This window comes from Uloborus diversus, chromosome 2, assembly GCF_026930045.1.
Source record: "Uloborus diversus isolate 005 chromosome 2, Udiv.v.3.1, whole genome shotgun sequence".
Lineage (NCBI taxonomy): Eukaryota > Metazoa > Arthropoda > Arachnida > Araneae > Uloboridae > Uloborus > Uloborus diversus.
Genome location: NC_072732.1, coordinates 199,588,268 through 199,601,770, shown reverse-complemented (window position 1 = coordinate 199,601,770; position 13,503 = coordinate 199,588,268). Strand labels below are relative to the sequence as shown.

The following is a 13,503-nucleotide window of genomic DNA, read 5'->3' as shown; positions in this document are numbered from 1 at the left end:
TTTCATGTTTAGTAACTGATAAGTTATGTTGGCTTAAATGTATAAATAGTCTTCTTGAGGCTTAAAGCTTTATTAGATTTGTTGAATATTGAGATTAAGAATTTATTATTACTCCAAGCAGTTTAATGCATGTCAAATGTCAGTTCATGAGTTCATAGAACGCTAAGAACATTTTCAGCATCAAACACATTTGAAAATTCTTAATACCATTTATCACCCTTCCATTTACGATGGCACGTGACCTGCTGAGATGGATACCACGTGACGACTACTGGACACGTGGCATCATCAATTGTCCCCCAAATATACATCGGGCCGCAATGGCGCTCATACAACAACTGCAATTATTTTGTACTTCTCAGTCTTTATTATTATTTTTTTGACTTCCAAGAAGACATTTTCTTCGAAAGCATAAAATATAAACCATTCTGAAATCAGAGAAAGTTGATAAAACATTAAACATTTTACAGTAAAAAATATGAGTGGAATCATGGTAATGAAAAGAGTGCGTATTTGCAATTCTGAAACGGATTACAAAATGAAGGTGCAATTGATGCCAGGGATGATAGAGACATAAGGAATAAACAATTGATTAAGTGGGTGGCAAATATTGCAACGCGATCCAATTTTGGGTTGTGTTGTTGTGTAAGTTTAAAAAAGGGTCGTGTGATATGCAAACATTTAAGCATGAGAGAAGCCATTGCATTAATAACAAAATTTTACTGAACTGTTTACTAAATTTTAACTTTTTTTTTTTTTTTTTTGGGCAGGGTCGTCGTAGCCCGATCGGTAGAGTGTCGGATTTGGGGCCGGAGGGTCTTGAGTTCGAACCTCGATGATCGAAGATCCACCATCGTCATTAAAGGGGATGGGCGACGTTAAATATGTTCGTGGTCTCAATGTCCTCCAAGTGAAACGATACCACTGGGGGTGCTAGCACCAGGTAGCTATGAGCTCCTGCTCTAGTTCTAAATTCTCATTAACTGTTCGATCCGGTGATGGTGCTGCCATCTATCGGTATAAAAAATAATGGAGGCAAGGCACTTAGTATGCAGTCCTCGACATTAATACAGTTGTAGTCAGTTGTGACTCGGAATCGAACTACTTTTTGTAATATACGAAGAAGAAGAAAGTTCTTGTTCAGCTCCATCTGCAATCAAGAACAAAGATAATATGTCGGCTTCAAAGTACTGAATCAGCAATGAAGGTCGCATTAACTTAATGGATTGACGCAAAAGTAGACAATTTAGTGAACAAGAATTTGTAGCAGAAGAGCCATGAATACGTACAGGCATAAAATAAACTATTACTCCATCTGTCCCAAATTTGTAGCTACACATGATATGAATACCTTTGTACTAAACACTGATGATTTTATAATTTTATTCAAACGTTTTTCAGAGATTTCAAGGTGCAGTGCTATCTATGCACAACATTTATACTTCCCAAACATTCCCTAATTCAATTTGTATCAAATCAGTTTCAATTCGCCCTTTTAAGCCACGCCTTAATTTGTGAGGACACTACCACCAGTGTAAGAGAAAAATCAGTCTGATTTGCAATGCTTACATGATTCATTGGCTAGAAGATAGTTTTACGCAATTGTTGGTCGAAGACTCTTTGCAAAATGGGGCGTGGCGTAAAAGTGTGCGAAACCTGGATCTTTGAAATTTGGTACTGATTTCTAGTCTATGTAACAAGAATAGGCATGTCAAGACCGAATAAAATTTCTACTCTACTCTTTTTTGGTTGTCATGTTTACGATACCATGAATTTTTCCTCCATATTGCTTCTGCAACACATGAAATTCGCAGAAGTAACGAGGGAAAATGGTTAACAGCGCCGTAACCATTACAATAAGAAAAGGGAGGAGAGTGGGAAAGTTATTTTGGCTTGACATGGTAATTCTCGTTACATAGACTATAAGGAAGGAATGCTATCGAATTGCACCCGGAAATATCTGAAAAATATCAAAATCAATATTTAGTTCATTGGTATCCAAGTGTAGCAAATAATTTGGGACAAACTTTTCGTCCTAAATGCAATGAACAATTCAGGATGGACGGAGTATTTATTATTTTTGTATCTACATTTACAAAGGTTACGGAAATTTCGGTACAACACCTTTTACATGATAAGCAGGCAAACTTGTCAACCCCGGAATAGTAATTAATAAATGTTTTACTTGTGTCCCATTGATTGTTAAGGTTAATTTGAACAACGAAATGCGTAATGGGAAAAAACTGCTATTGAGATGTTGCTTGATTGGGATTTTTGTCCCTTGAGCATAAAAACAGCAGACGTTCTAATTGCTATTTATTCTTTATATATAAAAAAAAAAAAACAAAATTCCCTGTCTGACCAGCAATTACAAAGTTCATCTTTAACCCGATTGAGAATTCCAAATGAAGTCACTCAGAGCTCAGATTCATTTGCTGAATGAGTCACCATTGCTAACAGGTCTCTTATGTAATTTTCTATTACTATTTTTGGATTACAAAAGATCACAGAAAAGTTCAATTGATACATTAGAGCATACACATTGAATTCGGAGGTTTCCCGAAGAGAAAAAGTCAGTCACTGGGATTTAAAATCGTTGAAAGGCAAAAACTAAAAGGGTACTAATTCAGAGGACGAATGGTCATACTAATATAACAGTCAAACTTCGATTCAGAACAACACTAACGGAAGATAAAACGAAATTAGTGTTAAAGCGATCTACTGGTCTTGTAGTGTAGTTACACAATAGATGGCGCCATAAAAAACATAGGATCTTTACAAGTTCAAAGGGCACTACCTATTGAGTGACTAGATAACTAAAGCAGTAGCTCACTTGCTACAATGTAAAGTATGAAACCCATGAAGAATGACCCCCCCCCCCCCTTCCGAGTCGATAACCTATATTGAAGTAGTTAGTTGTAAGCCTGTATCTTAACAGTAAAAATTGATTTTTATCACATCTCCCCAAGGTGTTTAGCATGATTAAGCATTTTTCTAGCACGTGATCATTCGCAATTTATAATTTGATAGTGGATATTAAATTGTCTAACTCTAACTTAAACCCAACTTATTTTTATACCTTTTCAACGCTGGAGCACAAGCGACCTGTGTTTATGCAATCAGCACTTTGTTTCCAACTTCGCTCGATATTTTCAGTTATTTGTACTAATAGTTCCGAGTAAAAAAAATATTATTATTATAATTAAAATTGACCCGATATTGTGCTATAAATTGCACGTTAACAAAGAACGTTAATAATTTTCAAATCCCTAAAAAAAATTAACATATATTTACACCGAACAGTACTGTTGAACGTTATTGAGTAGTAATGAGTAGTTGAACTAATCTACGTATTTAGAATAAATTATGCAACGTGGAAAATGATGGAAATAAATTACGTGAAGTAAAATCGGAGTTTGACTGTAAGAAGACTGACATTTTTGACACAAATGGAAACTAAATGCGTATCATAAAATAGAGTTCCATTTGCGTCAAAAGGAAATTTTCTACACAGACATCAGACTATTTGTCTCTCTTTGAAATTCAAGAAAACAAATGAAGTGAAGATAATAGACGCGCGCAAACTAATAGCAACATGAAGCATCTATGTACATGTTCGAAAAGACAACATGCAGACTTGCATACAACACAATAAAAGCTGTAAAATTTCAGTACATAAAAAAATTATAGATTGAAAAATAGCCGTTTTTCAACATCTCAGAATGTTGATTCTATTGTAAATATTACAAATTTCCTTCTGAATGCTATTTGAGCCTTTTCTTCCATGAAATGTTAGAATATTTTATGTTCCACATTATTTTAGATTATTATGTTAGAATATTTGATGTTTACTATGCCACAAAATCTTTATTCGAAATTCGAGCTAACACAATTATGAAAACCTTTTATTTTTCAGATCTCAATTTCTAAAAAAAATACTTATAGGATAACTTATTTTAGAAAGAATTATCGTTGTGGGTAGTTAAAAAATTAAATTTAAGAGAATAAAAATAAGGTTTCTTTGCTATTTTCATGCCGAAACAGGAAACTTATAGGTTTATTCTTACAAATTTGGACAAATTGTAGCTTTATCCGCGGATTAATAGAAGGAAAAATGTAGTTTAGTCTTTTCCATTAATCCACTTTTTTGTATAAACCTTATTAGACAGGACACTGTAGATCCTTGCTCCAATTTATAAATTGACCAGCAGCAACTTTTTGTTTAAGTATTTACAGAAATGTAAATTTAATTGGAGCGTACGTGTAGAAATTTAGAAAGAAAAAAAAAAAAAGCTTGAAACATAAACAATATTCAAAAAAAAAAAAAAAAAAAAAATCAACGTTTAGTTCATTATGGTATGAAAGCTACTAGAAAGCTCGTGATTTAAATAAAACGATTTCTGATACGCTTGAAGGAAATTTTGTGGATTTTTGACTCGGGTTTAAAAAGAATTCGAAACATATGAGACAGAAACAGCGAAATCAAGTTCGCTGATCTTCAGCAAGGACTGACGCTCATGGGTCTTGAAGTCGATGCTGATGAAGAGAACCCACTGTCATCCTTCGAAAGATGGACTTCAGCTGTAGTATTTGGCGACTCAGAAAAGAACTCTGACTTTGCATCAGCTGTCAAAGTCGATCTGGGTGAACTACTACAAACAGTGTCCTTCCCTGGAGAGTCCCTGCCACTGTTGCAGTTCACAATGGTCGTTCTTTGAAGAAGTGGGCTACTTTGCCTTTTTGCGCTGGCCAGTAGCTCTTCAGTCTTATTTAGTATATGAGTGTCTTTGACTGGACCACGTGTTACACTTGTGGTTATATTCGTCGTTGACGTGAGTTTAGGGATGCCTGTAGTGACTTTGTCCTTCAGATCGTCTTTTGCCTTAGTGTTGTTCGTTCTGAAGGAATGATTCCAAGTGGTAGCGATCTTCAGCAAGTCGTTCTTAACAGGGTTGTCTATATCCGTCATCAGAAGTGTTTTCTTCTGAGGAGTTAGACTGTTTGCCACACTTATCTCGACATCAACAGTAGCGCCGAGCCTCAATTCCTTCCCGTTATTGGGAAACGTTTTGGTCAAAGTTTCTGTTCTTTTAAAGTCATTCACAATAGTCTTAGACGCAGGCTGAGTGGGCGGAATAGTTTTGGAAAGAGGAATACTTGAACTTTCTTTTGGCATTGATGGCAAGCGTGGTATCACCCGCGCTGGAGGTGGTTTAGGAGGTTCGGAAGCATTGAGCATTGATGGAGAATTAAAGGTTGAAATAAAAGACGTAGGTCGCCTCCATTCAAAAAGTGATTCTTTTTTCTTTTCTGGAGAGGGTGCAAAAGCGGGTAATTTACTGTTGATGAAGGAAGGTCTGGTCACATCCGTCGACTGATATGGTGACACCGCTTCTTTTCGAATAGCAGAACTCCCAATGCGAAAGCTTGAATTCCCGTTCTGAACACCGTTTCTTGCTGTTTGAAAGGTGGAAGTGCCATTTTGAAAAACAGAATTTTCCCCTTTGTGATTGGAGCAACCATTTCTCAAGGTAGACGTTCCGTTCGGATGCTCAAAACTGCCATTTAATAAGCTACTTGCTTCGTTTTGAATGCTGGAACTCGCATCACGAGCTTCACGCGCGGCATTTCTCACAGCGTCCATGCCTTGCTGGTTGTTGAATCCATTTTGAATGTTTCCGTACTTATCACTAGCCATGAGCAGAGACTGAGTTTTTCGCCTTGATGAAAATGGACTGAAGGAAGATTCATACCTGTGGTCGAAGAAACAGAAGAATAATAAATATCACGATACTTAAACATAAAATAAAAATAAAACATGCTTTTAACTCTCTTGTCGGTATGACAATGCCATATTAATACTAAAGCTATAGACCAGCCTGAGTGTGCTCGGACTCACCATCAAAAGAGTTAATACAAAAAACTGAACATCGCCTATTTCTTCTTCTCCTAGTTTTTAATTTAAATTTTATTGGCTGCTTAAGAATTAAAAAAAAAGGATTAACTACAACTTTTCAGTGATGCAATCAAGAAATCATATACTTATTTCATTTCCCACTTTTTGGTGCGACCCAAGCCGATACAAAAATAGTCTTTGGAATAAAAACGCATTTTTTGTATTTTACCAAAAGACCTCAGTTACTTTAGAATTTTTGAATGTGATAAATTCACACGTTATTTATTAGTAAAGGCTTTCATTGAGCTTCTTCACATTAGTTCTCATTAGGTATACATCTTCATATTATAGGGGATATCGAGAGTTCCTATGCCGCGCTGTAGTGATAGCGTTGGTGCAAGTTTTACAACTCATTACAGGAAACAATCCACCTTTAAGCATTTATTTTAAAGAACAATAAAACGGTAAAAGCTTAAAAAGAACACAAAAGGTAAAAACGTGAATAAAAACTGATAAAAGTCGTTCACACATCCATAGCTAAGAAAAAGTGCGCTTCTGACATTTGTTCTTTTCACCTTGACCTCTAGTGAAGAGTTATCAATTCATTTCACTTCACTATCCTTTGATTTGTTCATTTGAATGGCATTTTGTGCCACCCAGGGGGCATACATTACCTACAATATTGTCAGTAACTCAAAGAAAAAACTATGGTATAGAGATGGTATAAATTTCAACACATTATGTACAGGGTGTTGCAAAAATAACAATCCATTTCAAAGAAAACAATAATGTACTTTTTTTTTTACATGTGTTTGAAGAAATGCATTCCGTGAAAGAAAGAATAGCCATCGTTATACCATCGTTTCTAGGACTCTGGGTAGTAAAACACATGAAGGCTTCAGCTGTACCAGCGAAAATATGGAAAACTGCCACCAACAAGGACCAAAATCAGGATACTTGTGAGCAAGTTCAGACGAAATAGTAGCCTGGTGATAAAAAATGTTCTGGACAACCATCCTGGACTACTGAATTCTCTGAAGGATAGCTATTCCTTCTTCTAAGGAGAGTATTTCTTCAAATTATTTGTAAAAAAATTCGATTTTTTAGTGTTTTCATGGAAATTAATATTGGAACAACCAATATATTTTTTGTAATTTTTTTTAATGACACCAGCTTTGCGCTTGAATTACAATTTTCCAAATTTCTGAATTATATAACTTCGTTTCGTGTCATGTTTTGGTTGCAGGTGCGCCATCATGGGTTACAGGGGGTGTGATTGAAAAGATTGTGTCATTGAATAGTCACTATATTTGCATTTTGGATGTCTTTGAGGGTAAAGAGGGGGGGGGGAGGGCGGAGCATAATTGTGAAGACTGCCTCGCCATTTTTAGGAGGTTGTTTTCGTTTTCCTTTATGGGTTTGATTCATGGGGGATTCTCGTTGCACTTGAAGGAGAAACGGCATCGTTCTTGAGGGAGGAGTGATGGGCACTCTTGTATAATGACATCATAAATATTAGAATACTCGGCGATTAATCTTTCCAAAGTTTCAATAATTTTAGCTACGAGAAATTGCAAAATTTTCGTTTACCTAGGTCTTGGCTTCACTTCTTGTGGCGTATTCTTGAAATTAGAGTTCTGATAACCGTTAGGTATTCTAGGAGACGGATTCTCTACTGGTGGTTGGCGAATTTCCCTCTTTGGCGAAGGTGATGGTTTCCGTGAGAGACTGGAGGACCTATAGTGATACACTTCCGATGACTGTGGATGACGGCTGCTGTTCCGATGGACTACACGGGGAGTGGCTGGGGTGTATGATAGGTTTTGAGAATGACGATCCTTGCTAGATGTCCTGTTTAGGCTGCTTGATCGGCCCTGTAAACATATCAAACACATGAGGAAAATGTGCATAACGTGACAAAATGTGAAATTTCAAAATACATGCACAGTGCAAGAGCCCAACTTTTTGTTTTAGATTGTTAAAATGGAATTTGTTTCAAAAGGTTAAGGGGGAAAACAGGAAAAACATAAAAATAAATACAGATATTTATAGCTATAACAATCTTCGAAAGCCGGCAGCGATGCGTAATTGTAAGGCACTGGTCTTTCACGCCCAAGGTTGAGGATACAAGCCTGGCGGAAGTCAAGCCCTTCAAAATGTAAAAAATCGTCAGAATCTTTGTTGCATTACATTGTCGGCACATTAAAGATCCGTTGAGAAAGCATTAGCCTTGGATACTCTCTCATAAAGTAAATTCTTAATGCAATTTGCATCGTAAGCACTCAGATGCTACCAACTGGTGAGAAACTGAATATTACATCCGCAAGAGCGGTGCCACATGAAGAATGGATGCCAACCACAGGAAAATGCACTTTAACTAGGGCAAACCCTGGCAGCGTGCAATGCTGTGGTTAGAATCTAAGCAGCTTTATAACGCTGCCACATTAGGCTTGCCCTAAGTACAGGTCTTTAAATGATGAAGACCCAATACGAAGTCATATAAGGAAGAACACAAGGTTCTTCCATATAAGGAACAACACAATATAGCTTTCATATAAGGAACAACACAATATTTAGACAAATACGCTGTTGTCGAAGCAACCACCTCAATGCACACCCCTTTTTTCGCTCAAATCAAATCTCGTCGCTTCGCTGGATTGCCACATTGTACGTCCGTCTTCAGAGCGTACGTCAGAGATTTTTAAGGTTTTAATCGAGATTTGAATGCTCAGATTTCCGTGAAACTCTTGTGCAGTAAGTAGTTTTAGTTTGGTTTGAATACTTTTAAAAATGTTTATCGAGGGAAAAAAATCGCTCATATTCTACAACACTAACCATTAAACTTAAATCAATCACACTATTACTTACGAAATACTTGAAAAAAAAAATGATAAAAAGGGCGCCGCCTGCTTAAAAAAATATTAAAAGAGTGTTGTGCGATGTGTAATTTGTGCTTTATAAATTTTCTTCGTATGTTTCAGTTTTTGGTCGCTGCCCGCCAGTTACCGATTGATGCTCTAGTATTTTCAAGCCACCATCTTACTTACATTTTAAAACAAAGGCGGATTTTAGATGAAACGTCCCACGTCTTTCTTTTTAGTCATTATGCATGCATGCTATTTACGTTCAAATTAATGGCTGGATAATAGTGACATCCATTTATAGAAATCATAGAATTATAATTTGGGTTCAAATAGCTACATTTTGTTTTGAATTGCATTTATTCATTTAAAACTAATGACATCTCATCTATATTTTGTGATCCATATGCTTTCTCAAAACGTCCTTTTAAAGATCCTAACAATTTGAAATATTTTCTAACAACTTCCCAAAGTGATGAAAGCAGTTAAAACCCTTTTTCGTTTATCTTTTCGGCAAACCGCAAGGAACCAGTTTATTGGCACTTGCATTGTAATTATTCTTAACAAATTAAGGAGGGACTTCAAAATCTCCAAAATCTTCTTCCGCCTCCGCACATTAAACTGTCATGAGATGATAACTCTTTTTGCGAGTGTTGGAACACAATATCTATTGGGCAACCTTTTTCCAGCAATGCATCAAGAACTGCCCCAACATTGTTTAACCAGAAAGCGTTGTCGAACAGAACTGTGTTAAACAAATAAATCACTCCAATATCATCTAAAACTCCGTGCCAAATAAATTTTCTAAGGATAAAAGAATGACTCCAGTAACTCTCTCGTTACTGTTATCACAACTGTCATGTTCTTAAAGCGGTAAACAACTACAATACGTAATCTTTTTAACGAAACGCTCAAATTCACGCTCCCCACGCTAAACATGTTTGACGCTTTTAAGTGAAGACATCATTCCTCCTACTCAATTTTGAGGGCCATTTATTTATTCATTTTTTATTTCTATTGTTGTTATTATTCCTTCCGACAGTGTTCCAGTGATAGATTTTCCACTTTTGCTTTGGATGCAATTAGTTCCTTATCTTTTGGTGTCAAAAGGGTTGTATAAGAAGAAAAAGGATGGTTTAATCACTCGCTTTGATTTCTCACGGATTTTGCCACAGAACGTTCAAAAGTGAGTTTAGGGGCAGTCCACAAATGATTCAAAACTTTGAGGGGGAGGGGGTTCGTAAAACTGGGACAGTTTGTGACAAGGGGGGATGGTATCAAGAAGTGTGACATCACATGTTTTTTCACAACAATAACGCTTATGGAAAGCAGCGTGACGTGTGACAAAAGGGGAGGGATTACGGTGAACTGTTTCCACTTTGTGACACGGGAGAAGGAGGGGAAATGGAAATTTTTTTTGAATCAAGTATGATATTATTTATGAACAGCCCAAAGGGCCCAAACAAATCCCAATCAAAAATATGTTTGTTAAGCCATGGCCCCACTTAATTCTCATAGGCCTTGACAACCGCTGAAACTCATGGCAACAAAGAGGGCGCTACAAGGAACCCCTGTTTTTATTACGTTACCATTGATTGGTGGATGCAGGGATTCCGTTCAGCGCCTCTTGCGGTCAAATGGACTACATCCAATCAAAAATAAACTAACTTTGAAACGTTAACATTGATTGGTGAATGAATGAGCTGCATCGGTTTAACACAGAAAAGTCATAAATTGTCAAGGACCGTTAAGCGTCAGCGCCATCTAGTGGAGTCATCGTTGAGCAATCAAGATTGCTAATTGATTTCCCTTTGCCTTGGCTTAGCTTAGCTTTTCTGTTTCATTCACTTTGTGATGCCTGTTTTGCGTTTCAAAAGTTCTTCGTCCTTGCAGCATCTCTTGCATCTTCCACAGGTTAGATCGTGAGTCTCATGATATAATATTTTATCTGGTGAGTGACTTGGATTAGGACGAAACAGTAAGACTTATTGGATAATATAATGAGCCGTGGGCCAACGAATTCTCAAAAATGAAAGGTAGAACACTAAATTTTGTTTCCTTGCCAACAGAGCGTATCACTGGTTTTATTCCCTTTCTTTTTTGATAAAATATTTCGAAAAATTTTAATAGGCGCATAGTTGATCCACTATTTTTAAATTTTCCTAAAATGACAACCATTAGAATAATACTCCCTCAGCAGTAATAGAATTTCTTCACTGCTCTAAAGGAGCTTGCATTAGTTGTAAGGTATTTTCCTGCAGTCATTAGGATTTTTCCCTTACTCAGACTTTCCGCGGATTTGTCAGCTTTTCTTTGGCTCTTCAGTAATTTCCCTTGATCATGAATTTTTCTTTCGGTTTGTCGCTTGGAATTTACCCTTACACAATGAACTTTTCCCAGAATCGTTTCAGTTTTTTTAGCTCTTAAAGTTTCCCTAAGTCATTGGAGGTTTTCTTCAGCTTTATCATCATGATTTTACCCGGAATCTTTTCAGTTTTTTCTTGAGCTCTTTCTCATTATTATTATTATTATTATTGGCTGTGACATTAGGATTTTACTCTTACTCAGTGAACTTTCCTCTGAATGGTTTCAGTTTTCCTAGAGCTTTTAGAGTTTTCCTAAGTCATTAGAGCTTTTCTCAATCTCTTATTATTATGATTTTACCCTGAATCTTTTTAGTTTTTTCCTGAACTCTTAGTCATTAGAATTTTTCTTCAGCTCTGATATTTCTTTGAATTTTTAAACAGTGAATGAAAATCTACGGAATATTGACACATCAGGGACATCGAAACATCAATCTCAAAAGGTAAACAACAATGGCAAACTCTCGATTGCTCAAAAGTAATTCCCGAATAATTTTTAAATCTCATAAAGATTTGTTTTTCGAAACAATGTACTTCTTTTTTCTATCTCCGTCTTTGTTTACAAAATATTTCCAGTTCTTATTTTTAACAAAATTCTAGATTTATATTGACATTTGGTTATCGTAACCAAACGCATTCGGAACACCCGCTTCAGAACAAGGAAATAAGAACATCCGTTTCGAAAAAGAATCTCAGATTCCACATTAGGCCTTGAACGAGCGTGTAGTTTTGCTTCATTTTTCATTGGAAACTTATTCTTTTTACTCACAAAGAACAATAGAAGCGATGAGGAGAGTGATTATTCAGCACAAAAGCCGAAAGAATAAAAAGAAAGGGACCATCAAACGTTTGTTTATTCAATGATTCAAGAAGTTCTGCGCAGTAAAAAATCATAATTTTCTTTAGATAGTTGGTTAAGCCTAAGCAAAGAGCTGAGAACTCTGTTTAAGCTGACTCTCTCTCTGTTCCCTTTCAAATATTTTAAATATTATTTCTGACCACAGGGGCACTGTCGTAGTGAATTACGGTTGAAAACGAAGGTGCTTCCAGTTAAAAAAAAAAAAAAAGAATGGTGAGACAACACAACAAATTAGCTTGAAAACATTATATTTACTATTTGTAAGCGTTGATGCACACCCACACACACTATACCACACGCCAACCAAGATTATCATTAAAAATCAAAATATCTAAAATTACGATTAATTAAAAAAAAATAATCACAGAATGCAAATATCAGAGTTCACATAACGTGAACAAGGGATTGATACGTCGTCAGTGGGAAGATAAATCCCTTAATTCACAAGGCCATTTCTATTTAGCACGAGGGAAGATCCCAAAAATATGCTACTCTTTATATGGTGTAGTTTTTGTATTCTTGCATTTCCTATTGCTTGTTTTTTTTCTAAAATATGTTTGTACTGTTTTTGTTTCTAGCGTCTTTGCGCTGACAATAAAGTGCACTTTTGTGTTTATGCTTACAATTTTATTTGAATTTCTATTTGGAAGGTATCTCATGTTATATATATATATATATATATATATATATATATATATATATATATATATATATATATATATATATATATATATATATATATATATATATATATATATATATATATATATATATATATATATATATACAACATTAGACATTTTAAAAACACATTTAAATATAAATTCAAAGACATTGAAAGAAAAATGTAAGAAAAAATACTAAAGTGTACTGTAATGCCAGCGCAAAGCTGCTAGAAACAAAAACAGTACAAACATATTCATGAATAAACATTCAAAATAAATTGGAAAATGCTAAAAGCAAGAACTCAGAAACAACACCAAAATGAAAAAGTGAACCAGGGACCGATACTTTCTCAAGGGGGAGGATCATTCCCTAAGTTCACAGGCCCTTTCTGTTTAGCAAGAGGGAAGGTCCCAATAACTTGCTACCCTCCCCAAATGAAAAAAGGTGAACCAGGGACCGATACTTTCGTCCTGGTTCATCTTTTTTTATTTTTGGTATTGTTTCTTAGTTCTTGCTTTTTGCATTTTCCAATTTATTTTGAATGTTTATTCTTATTATATATATATATATATATATATATATATATATATATATATATATATATATATATATATATATATATACACTGGTGTGCAAAAATTAAGGACGAGACGGTTTTTTCAATATAACTTTGTACAAAAGCTTTCCAAATGAACACATTTAATACAGTAAGATCCCCAATACGTAAGTACATGTGTAATGTAAGCAACACTTACTAAAAGAAAAATCAGAGGGATAAAAAAAAGCTTTATTGAAAAAGTAGCATGGAGAGCAATGCGACTGAAGACCGAAACATCCCTGTGATGGGTGTCCAGGTAG

General features: G+C 35.5%; 1 protein-coding gene across 1 annotated transcript in view; it reads right to left on the bottom strand.

Moving 5' to 3' along the window:
* Positions 1–4,393: 4,393 nt before the first annotated feature.
* LOC129216755 (storkhead-box protein 2-like) overlaps positions 4,394–13,503 on the bottom strand; it is a 168,611-nt gene continuing 159,501 nt past the window's right edge. The window contains exons 7-8 of the mRNA XM_054850972.1: positions 7,487–7,770; positions 4,394–5,753 (exon numbers count right to left, since the gene is read on the bottom strand). Of these exons, the coding sequence (XP_054706947.1) occupies positions 4,499–5,753; positions 7,487–7,770 (1,539 nt within the window). The 3' untranslated portion in view covers positions 4,394–4,498. The remainder of the gene's footprint in view (positions 5,754–7,486; positions 7,771–13,503) is intronic.